This window comes from Danaus plexippus, chromosome 4, assembly GCF_018135715.1.
Source record: "Danaus plexippus chromosome 4, MEX_DaPlex, whole genome shotgun sequence".
In the NCBI taxonomy this organism is placed as follows: domain Eukaryota; kingdom Metazoa; phylum Arthropoda; class Insecta; order Lepidoptera; family Nymphalidae; genus Danaus; species Danaus plexippus.
This window is the reverse complement of record NC_083538.1, coordinates 6,011,045-6,022,056: the sequence shown is the minus strand read 5'-3', so window position 1 is coordinate 6,022,056 and position 11,012 is coordinate 6,011,045. Positions and strand designations below refer to the sequence as shown.

The 11,012-nt window shown below is 29.9% G+C and overlaps 2 protein-coding genes across 3 annotated transcripts; both read right to left on the bottom strand.

Moving 5' to 3' along the window:
• Window positions 1-35: 35 nt before the first annotated feature.
• On the bottom strand, window positions 36-2,733 carry LOC116768617 (serine/arginine-rich splicing factor 7-like). 2 transcript variants are annotated; one of them, XR_004353381.2, is made up of 5 exons: window positions 2,496-2,733; window positions 2,236-2,417; window positions 1,949-2,142; window positions 1,462-1,760; window positions 232-374 (listed from the first exon to the last, which is right to left on the bottom strand). XR_004353381.2 is itself a non-coding variant. In XM_032659370.2 (4 exons), the coding sequence occupies exons 2-4, from the start codon at window positions 2,410-2,412 to the stop codon at window positions 221-223; spliced, it is 525 nt and encodes a 174-aa protein (XP_032515261.1). In that variant the 5' UTR covers window positions 2,413-2,417; window positions 2,496-2,731; the 3' UTR covers window positions 36-220. The 2 variants fall into 2 exon arrangements, 1 of the variants encoding a protein (XP_032515261.1); XM_032659370.2 differs by lacking the exon at window positions 1,462-1,760 and having other exon boundaries at window positions 36-374; window positions 2,496-2,731.
• Window positions 2,734-3,823: 1,090 nt separating this feature from the next.
• LOC133319986 (phosphatidylinositol 3-kinase regulatory subunit gamma-like) lies at window positions 3,824-8,483 on the bottom strand. Its single transcript, XM_061526453.1, has 4 exons — window positions 7,920-8,483; window positions 6,733-7,431; window positions 5,651-5,947; window positions 3,824-5,467 (listed from the first exon to the last, which is right to left on the bottom strand). The coding sequence occupies exons 1-4, from the start codon at window positions 7,997-7,999 to the stop codon at window positions 5,278-5,280; spliced, it is 1,266 nt and encodes a 421-aa protein (XP_061382437.1). The 5' UTR covers window positions 8,000-8,483; the 3' UTR covers window positions 3,824-5,277.
• Window positions 8,484-11,012: the final 2,529 nt, after the last annotated feature.

Genomic DNA, 11,012 nt, shown 5'->3' with positions numbered 1-11,012 from the left:
TTGTATTTGTACAGGAAATAAAAAAAAAACAGTAATAGGATAAAACAAATTTTATTTAAATGTCGGTATTTGAAGAAATCAATACATATTGTATCTTTCGTCAAACAAAGGAATGATATTTGGATGCTAATACGTAAAAAAACTTGGTGAAACTTATACACCGGAAAAAAACATCTTGCGACTCTTGACGGATATTTGTTTCTACCTTTGTGGTAGATTTTTAATTGGACTTCTTAGAATCTTTAGACGGAGAGCGTGATCTTGAACGCGACATGGACCTCCCTTTGGAACGGGAACGAGAGCGGGAACGGCTGCGAGACCGGGACCCAGACCTTGGAGAACGAGAACGGGTGCGGCGACGAGACCTCGAACGACTGCAACATTAAACAATCATTTAATTATCCTTATAATGTCAATACCTGTGATCTTCACAGTAACATTACACCTAGAAAGTTAAAACAAAATCGTAACCATGGCTAAAAGGTTGAAAAATTATTTTCATTGTTGGCATACTTCATGTTTTGGACGCCATGTTTAGTGAAATTTGGTTCAATCTAAAAAAAATTGTAGCAGCATTTGAGCAATTCGCTTTGAGATGCAGTTTCTTGTGAAAACAAAAGTTGATTGATTACTTGGTATAACATACTCATTTGAAAGTTGTTAAAACGATATATATCAACTTCAAAACTAAATTTGTACTATGTAAAGATAAGTATGTAATAGAAATATATCATTGCTATAGTTAAATCTTAATATTTATACTTCTTAGTTTTATGAATGGCTAACTTTGTTGAACAAAATAACGGAAATGATAGATAAATACATCAATGAATCAGAAGATAATTCTTGCATCCATTGTTTCCAATAATTTAAAATTTCCAAATGATTTAAACGGAAAATGTATTAAGCTTCAATAATTCACGAGTAACTAAATTTATCGTTTAGAGTTTTTTTGTTAAGTTATTCTTTGTACATTGTATTGTCTTTACAGCATAAAGATGATACAAATTCAAATTAATATATGCATCTTTTGTTTTAGTACTATTATCAATTTTGAAATAGTTAAGAGTTTTGATTTAATAGTGTTTTGTATATCAATTGCATATAATTAATGGATATCTGCTGGCAGCTGTTATGATTTTAAAGACTCCTATAGTAGGACTAAATGTCTTTTACCTAATACCATCAAACCCATTAAATGCGCCAAATTAAAATGAGAAACATTTAATGTTTTGATATTAACTATAAGAGTATAAAACGAACACAATGCTTCATAACCACATGAACAGAAACAAGAATTTTATCTATACTAATAAAATCTCTTCTGTGTCTGACTATAAGAACAAAAAACACTCTACTCTCATACCTTCATCAGGAAAATAGATACATAACTAAAATAATCCAAAAGAAAGAAGAGCGTCTGCCTTGATCAGAAAGATGGGATAATAATATGTAACTCACTGAGTTCACGCAGTGATTACAAAAGACGTGTGACCTGACGTGAAGTGACGAAACCTGTCGTGTCGTGACGTGACGTGACGTGACCTGACGCGACGCGAAGTACAAACATTATGCTCAGTGTACTTCTCAATAAGTGAAGTTAACACGTAGTCTGTAGGTACGTAGTTCACATATTGAAGTTATAGTCGTAGCTGCCAACATTAGTGGAGTACACGGAGCGAAGTGAAAGCTACGTAGCGCAGATTATAAGGAGTGCAGACACTGAAGAGTTCATTCTCGGCGCACTGGCCAATGATAACCTATAACATAGTTATCATTGGTTTATGTGGATCAGAAGCGGTTGAATGGAATCTTTATTTTGAAACAGCAACCACCAATTATTGCTTTTTGTCGTCTTGTGTGTAAATTGTATAATTTCGTTATCTCTTATAAAGATTCCATACGAGGACAGCATTTTCATACTTTTTGCCTATACACTAATTGTCACCTGCGACGGCGGCGTCGAGTGCAGTCTCTGGCGTAATGGCCACGGTCTCCACAGTCATAACAACGGTCATCGTAGGGCCGTGGTGGTAGCCGCGAGCGCGGAGGAGGTCCGCGGCCCCCGTAGCCCCGACCGCCATTTGACATTTCCACTCGAGCACGACGTCCACATATTGTTCGTCCATCTAAACCTCGTATCTAAATAGATGGATTTTTTAATTACTATTTAAGTCACTACTCAGATTACTTACATTTATAGGTTTCATCCAAAGTATATTTGTTTTTACTCACTGCATCTTCCGCATCCCGAGGATCTTCAAATTCAACAAAAGCGAAACCTGGTGGATTTCTAGCCACCCAAACATTCCTTAAAGGGCCATAATAAGAAAATGCATCTTCAAGTTCAGGTTTACTAGCGTTGTTTCCTAAATCACCAACATAAACCTTGCAGTCGCCATATCGTGACATTTTACCTGTCAGTAAAAAAATAATTAGTTAAATAGTATCTATACAATTTAAGATCTAATCTCACGCCATGTTACAAAACTTACCCTAAGCACTGTGGACTAATGCAGTAAAATGTAATGTTTCATTGATTGTTTGTAAAAGTAGGTATCACTATGAAATGAGACGGAATAATTGTTTTGTATTCGACAGTCGATTCACAACACTACGAAACTTATATGTAAATTCAAGTGAACCCTAGAATATGGATTTGTAGATATCGTTAAAATAATGCGTCTAATCATTAAGCCGCTACCGGATGTCAGGCAAAATGGCCGATCCCGCGTTTCTTGTCACTACAATGCTACAAGATACAAAAATAAAATAAGAATGAAATAAAGGAAATAAATGTATACGCAATATTTTGATTTACTATATAAAAATGGAAAAGTTATTTTTACAAGCGCCGTGGAATTTAGTAACACTTAAATGTATATATTTAAATAATAATTTCCGGAAGTTTAACTAACTATGGCAAGTTTACATGTGCTTTTGTGTTAGGCATTAGCAAATAATATTGGTCATGGTGTATACTAAACAGATTATTTTAAATAACCTAGTAAAATTTTGCTCGTAATATCAACACTGTGCTTTAGCGGCAAATAGGCGTTTTCATTTTCATTGATGTTTATTATCGATTTGCAATATCGATTGCTTAGAGACTGCACTTTATTATTTTTAACTATTGTTTTTAAAAAAATTGTTAACACGCTCTAAGCACACAATTAGGTAATTGTATTAAAACGGTTCTTCAAAATAATATCCTTAAAATTAATTCCTTTTAAAGTGAGAATGAAAAATTAAATCATGTATGTAGCAAACATACATGATTTAATTCCTAGTTGTAATTGATTAAAAAAAAATTATACTTATAATTAATTTTTGCTTATGATACATTAAATAAAAAATAGTATTATTTCTATGAACTAGAGCAAATAATAGATTTTCACACTAGAACCAGTTATGACAGATAAGATGGGGAAATGTTGTTATAAGTTATTAGTTTTTTGAATAATAAAAAGAAAAATGCAAGTATCAAGCTGTCGAAAGTGCAGGCCTTTAAATAAGACTTTTTTTTAACTTTGCTTTATAAGCAATTTGAATTATCAGTATTGTAGTTCTTTATAGTCGAGGACTCGGTGCTGCTTAAATAGGTTTTTTTTTTGAGACGGATATATAGTTTTTTGTTAATGTCACTATATAATTATACCGATAGATTTTGAACGACCAATTTTTAATATTCATATGTTTATACTTTTACAGATGAAACTAGTTGTTTAATGTTATATATATATTAATAGACATATTTAATCTTTGGTATTAAATGGTTCTACAAGGTTTTCGTGCGCTCCTATGAATGTAACTAAAACCACACTTATTGTAATAATTTTATTCGACACTTGAAGTTACAATGTTACAAAAGTGGTGATGTTCTAAAAGGTTTTCATGTCATTTTAAAATTAATTCATAATTAAACACGATATTATGACAATATTTTTTTTATTCTATAAAATGTTAAAGTATTTATTGGCATCCCATTTTGTTTGCTAATTTATCATTGAGATCATAATTATTCATTATTTACTACTATTTAATATCAACCTGATACATATTTGATATTTATGAAGTAAAAGTAGTATAACAACACCTACTATACATACAAAATCTAATAATACCTATCGAAGTAAATACAAAAATAACTTTAATTCAATAATCTCACTTAAATAATCATTAACTTAAGATTAATTCTATGTATTACGAGTTAAAGCAATATTTCTCAGTGTTTATATAAAAACAATGAATATTAATATATATAAAACACTATAAATCAATATTAACTTTAAACTGCATATTTGAGTAGAGAACATGTTTAGAAAATACGGAATTATTTTTAAAAAAAGGTATTTCTATATAAAAAAATGTATCAAATAAGTTATGTTAATTAGTAATTACATATATATTAATTTATAACATAATCTGTGTTACAAGATTTCATTGTAAAAGGCAAATTCGGTTTACCTTAATATTTGGTTGTTAATGTCTACTCTATAAATATATATCACAAAGTTAAGTAATTTTTATACATTTTGAGGAAGAATAAAATAAGAATATAGATATAAAACGAGTTTAAGATATGAATTTGTCGGAAAGCAACGATTTGCCCACTACATTATATATATTTATATATATGTTAATTTACCGAGTTAGATTTTTTTTTACTGTAAGAGTTAAATATATATCATCTACTACTTTTTTTTTTACTGTAAAACAACTACAGCAGTTATTACAAATATGCATACAAATAATTTTCACTTGATATAAATCTATTTAATACAATTTTTAAGTGTTTAAAAAAAAAAAAATTATTATCACTCACAAAGTATACATTGTACATTGAGATTTTATAAATAAATTAGCACTGAATGATTATGTCACTGACAAATCAATACTTACTCTATTACTAAAACCACTTTGTACATTTGAACCATACTCATATTTTCTTTTAAATTAAAAAACAAACAATAATGAGTGCAAAATCAATATACTGTCGTTGATCTGACTTTGAAGCAAATTTTATTAAACTATAATATGAATAAAATATATCACATGTATCAGAAGACGATAAAGTTTAATATTATAATGCGAGACCAAAATACATTGCAATCAAAACTCATAGCCCTTCTAAGCTATGCTTTTGAGAGCTTACCAAAGCTTCTACATCATTGTCTCCATGGCTTCCATCAAATTGACTTTAGAATCAATTACTCTAGTCTTGTCATTCATATGCCGACTAGGAAAGAATTAGGCCAACATTTTGATATGGCTATATTACGGCAGAGGCTGTCTTTGTTTTCTTTGTTTGCGATGATATGGCTGAAGGTGGGATTCATGATGCATTTCCTTATCCGGTTTTTTTACTAAGTGTGCATTCACAGGATATTTCAGTGAGGTTCGCAATTGTTCATTGTGTTCGTCTAATGAGTTTGCAGCATAATGTAGTACAAGTTCATTTAATGTTCTGTAACAGATAATATTTTAATTTAGGATATGTTTAAATGTGACTTGATATCATTATCATATAAACAATGATAAAAAGTAAATTGGTACATAGTATTTAATGATTTTTCATATAAGAATTAAGATAAAGAAACAATGCGATCAGCATATAATAAAAGTTATTCCAATTATAAATAATACTTACTTATGAATATTATAAGGTTCTGCAAAACCGTAACCTCTTTCAGTCTTGAAAATTATACAATGGTAGACCATATTGTTACAACATATGGAGAGTGCCAGTTGTCCCGTAGAATTTGGTCGAATAAGAAATGTTCCTTGAGGCTTTCCTTTCAGTAGTTTCTCCGCCATATCCCTGGTACAATTTTCCACCATCCAAGTTACCATTTCTCTGTGGGCGTATAGTTTTTCTAACTTATGTATATTGTCTTCTTCTAGGGCCTGCAAATATTCTTCTGTTTTTCCCCGTCTTTGTAATAACCTGAAATTTAGAATGTTTAGTTTGTAAATCGAGATTAATTTTTATTATAAAAACTTTATTAATTTATGAAAATGTCGGGAGTACGTAGTTCTAAAAGTAATAAAATAACGCGTAAGTAATTCGAAAATATTAGTTTCATTTTAAATAAATTCTCGCGAAAGTCTTAGATCTCACTATTATAACATCTTGATTAAAAGAGAAATAAAATATTAATACTGTGTGAATTTAGAAACTATAAATAAAAAAAAATCTTGGTTATGATAAAAAAAAACAAATTAATTATAAATTTTTACAATAAAGTAATTTATTACACAACCAAATGACATGAAGTTCTATAATAACGTGAATTGTAGAGAAAAACAAAATAGATAGTTGTTGTTAAAAATTTCACGTAATTCCATATCAAATTAAATAAAACCAAGCAGGAGAGCCTATAATATGGAAAATAAGTGTTGTCAAAAAAGTAACCAGCATCACAATGGTGATAAAAACTACATGTATAGGAAAAACATATAAATTATACTATAAACCATGCATATGTTAGTAATAATATAAAGGGAAATGGTGCAATAAATAATGAAAAAATGAAGTAATGTCAAATAACTCAATGTTATAATAAAAAAAAAAATTGCATACATCAAAAAAGGCGATTCATACAATTGAAGCATTAATTGAATAATTAGGAGTATCAAATTTGTTGAATGAGGCAACATTAACTAATAAAAACTGTGTCATTTAATAATATAAAAAATAAAATTAAATATTCATGATGAATGGGTACTTACTTTTTGTAGCGATCTTTTATTTTGTACAAATTTATGATTTCTGATTTCAGTTTGGTTATTTCTCTTTCCAATAGTAAATTAGATTCAACTGTTTCTCTAAGTATGTTGTGAAGCTGAGCCCTGGCTTGTTTAAAGCTGTTCACTTTTGATATAAGCTGTCTATTGTTTTCGATAAGATCATTCTTTTCATGCGGTTGAGCTTCTGATTGCATCTTCTCTTGCAGTTTGAGATGGTCCTCGCATACTTTCACCGTTTCTTTGAAAGCATCTAACGCTTGTCTTTTAAATTTCACTTCTTCTCTGAGTCTCATATATTTGTCTGATCTTTCATCATAGTCTCTCGTTTTCAATACAAATTCTTTATGGATATTTTTGTAGCGCGTCTCTAAAGTTTCATCACTGATGTTTTCACCTCCATCATTTTCTTGATGCCTTGACAATGGGTACATGAGTTTGATGTCCAGGCTACTATTACAATGCTCCAGTGAATATTCCGTATAAAATCTAATAAGATCGACAATTGAATTGAATTCAAAAGGTTCACAGAATCCATAGCGGCCATCTTGATTATAAATTTTTATTAACTTATTGGTACCTCCCTTTCTTACAGTTAATGTGTAACCATTGTCTTTATTGGAAGCATTGCGGACCAAGAAGGTACCATCACTTGTGTCTTTCAGTTTTTCATTGGCTTCATCTCTGCAAATAGTTTTATTTCATTAACCAATATTAATAAAAATATATAGAAATATATGGTAGTGTCTTAGAAGTTTTCAGAATCTAATTGTTCTGTTGCCAAGCTTACTTGAAAGTTACAAGTAACATTGAGTTACTAGTTATTACATCAGTTGTGTGAACAAGAAGCAATGTAAAGGATTTTATTTATCATAGAAAATATGTATATTTTAAATATCAGTATTATAATTACTTTAATAAAAGTAATTAAATGTCTTAAGGCAACACTCACTTCAGTAGTAACCAATACCCTTTTTTTTCTAATTACTCATACACAAAACTACAACTGATTAAAATGGATGCAATTATTTATCATATATATTTTAAGTTCAATAAGTAAGGATTGAGCAACACTTTACTAAGTTCATAATCAAATTTGTATTTTAAGATTTTACTTGTTTTTTATATACAAGTGCCTTAATACAAATATTGTCTCAATTTTGTTCACTTACCTGGTAATATCACCCCAATACCATTCGGCGTTTTCTAAACTATCGTCTGCAGATTGCTGAGGAGCACCTATCTCCACCATTATACCAGTATTATCACTTTAATTTATTCACTTAAAAGTAAGCAAACATATGAATACAGTTTGAATCAGCGGGTTTCAATCACTTCCGCTTGATTGAGGTTACGATGCAAATATATCATAATATACGCTTTTAATCACCACCATAATCATTTACCGACAATCATAATGACTACACGAAACTAAATATCACATCAGAAAGTAGAATATAGGTACATATTAACTTTAACCTGGTTTGAAATTCACAAAGGAAAAAGCTAGTTACTAGTTAGGTTGTCGAGTTGCTATGGCTGACAGACAAGTAAAAATCGTTCTTATTCCTATTAAAAATGAATATGTGCAATAGAACATAATACATGTTTATATAAACATTATCACTGATTACACATTTTATTGAAATTAAGCCGAATGTTATTAAATTTCTAGAAAACTTTACGCCATTCAGTCTTGAATAGAACCATATCTATCAAATTGATAGACTAGCTACTGATCGGTGGTCCCATATAGATAATAGGGTTGAGCCCGCTGAGAAAAAAATCGATGATACAATATAGGCACATCGATATTTTTGTAAAAAATATTATTTGTAAATAAAACAAAGTTTTCATTATTTAAACCAAAAAAACAATGTGAAACAATATTTAATAAATATTAATTATACAGATCAAACATTTATCAAACTTAGAATAGCAACGATGGGTAAAAGTAAGAGTTTTGATATTAATATATTGAAAAAGTGTATAAAAGTGTGAAACAAAGAATTTCTTTACATTTTCTTGTTTGTATTATTTTTAAACATATGGACAATTTATAACCAGAGATTGTGGTTATATTAATGTTGATAATTAAATTACTACTTTACAAAGCATTACAAAATCGTTGAGTTACTTTTCGAGCTGAATTGGAAAATCGATTTTTGAATCGATTTAAATATTTTTTTCTTTTCAAAGACTGGGATATTTTTTTTATAAATTAGTATTGAATTTTATGAAAAATACATATATTAGCTTTCTAAATACTCTTCAGTGTTATTATATTTATGTTCAATTGTTCCCTTTAATTTTATGATTTATTGAAAAATTCAAATGTAATACGTGAAAAATACATTATAAATTCATTCAATGTCACATATTGAAAAAGACATAAGGAAGATGAGCCAGTTAAAAAACATTCCAAAAATTTTAACTGCAGTTTTATAGAAACATTTTATTAATACAGCGATTCCCATTAGTCTTGTGAAATTTAAATTTCGAATAAATGTCAAATGGCGCGCAGAAATGGAAGGCGGGGGGAAAGTACTAACAGTCTTTCGGAAATCGGAATTCAGTCGCCATAGAGCGATTCACTGGTTTGAGTCGTGTTTATTGTGCGCATGAGTTTTATAGCAACAATGATTCTGCCACCGCAATGCACGCAGTTTACGAAAGTTTAATGACTGACATGAATTCAAACAATTAAGAATTGAGTTAAAAAGTTCAAGAAATCACGGACGGAAGAAAACATTGTCGTAGTGTAAGAGTAAAATCGTGAAAATCCATTCGTAAGCGTTCTTGAACATTAAATATACCCAGATCGACAGCGCATTTTAAAGAATGATAACACAACTGATCCTACCGATAGACTTAATTTCGTGAATGAAATGATGAACCCCTTTACTTTGTTTGACAAAGTGCTATTTTCTGATTAGGCTCGCTTTCAAGTCTAAAGCAATGTCAACAGGCAAAATTATCGCTACTGAATTAGCGTAAAACCCACATTGCGAACAGCAGAGGCCCTTATATAGCCTAAAGTCACTTTTTGGGCGGCTATGTCAGCGCATGGCATCATAGACTCATACTTTTTTGAGAACGAACATAGTCGTGCAGTACTGTTATTTCGCAGTGGCAATGGCCGAGGATGTTTTTTAAACCAGAGTTGTAGAATTTTTGAAGTTTCAATACTCAGACACACGGTTTCAACAAGATGGCACAACTGCCAACACTTTTTCGGCCGTCAACTTTTCTGTAACAAAGTGATATCTCGAAGAGGAGACTTTTTCTGGCCACTACGTAGCCCAGATTTGATTTTAATTAAATTTTTTATGGGGTTATTTTAAGTCTAAAGTCTACGAAACAAATCAGCGGTCTATTGTTGAACTAAAGAAAAATATCCGGCGAGAAATGTCAAGCATGTCAGAGCGTATTTGTCGTGTAGTGATTGAAAATTTTAGCCATCGTTTACAGGATTGCTAAGAATGAAATGGAGCACATTTATGTTAAGTAATTTTTTTTTAATAATTAACTTTTAATGTGAATTACTAAGCCATAAATAAAAATTTAATATTGTACAGTTTGTTTTTTTATTTTATTTTCAGTTCAAAGGACTTATGGGACCATCCAGTAAAATGTTGTACCAAACCAAACCCTTTTTTTGGCCTTTAGTTATTTATTATGCTCATAATATTAAAAATTTATTTAAAATTAACAAAAAAAAGTCCCCAATGGAAAAAAACAATAAATATTTAATGTGTATCTTCATGTTTTGAGTATCAAAAAAACTAATTACAAAGAGGTAAAGGTTTTTAAAAAAATCAAAAAATAGAGATTGTTTAGTCCTTGAGCTTAACTTTATTGAAAAAAGGCTATGCGGAGTCGATTTTATTTTATTTATTATTCATTTTATTGTTTACCAAAGAAGACTATTAGAGACATCTAAAATATCTATTATTTTATAGACATATTATAGATAGTCCTCTAGCTACCATAGACTCTTGTCTGGCAAGGGGTTGGAACTGTTAAAAATGTCTGGTTACTGAGTAAACATCATCCACTCATTACTCAAGTATCATGTATAAAAAGCAGCTCTGATACTATAACGTGAGTAAAATTATAAGAAAACTTATTTAACATTAAGGGTATCTGGAAAGGGGTGGCCACTATGTTAAGTGTTTGGCAATAAATAAGGTGATTTTTAATAATATTCTGAACGTAATAGAATAATATAGCTCTTTATAATTTGACGAAATTAGATCTGTATG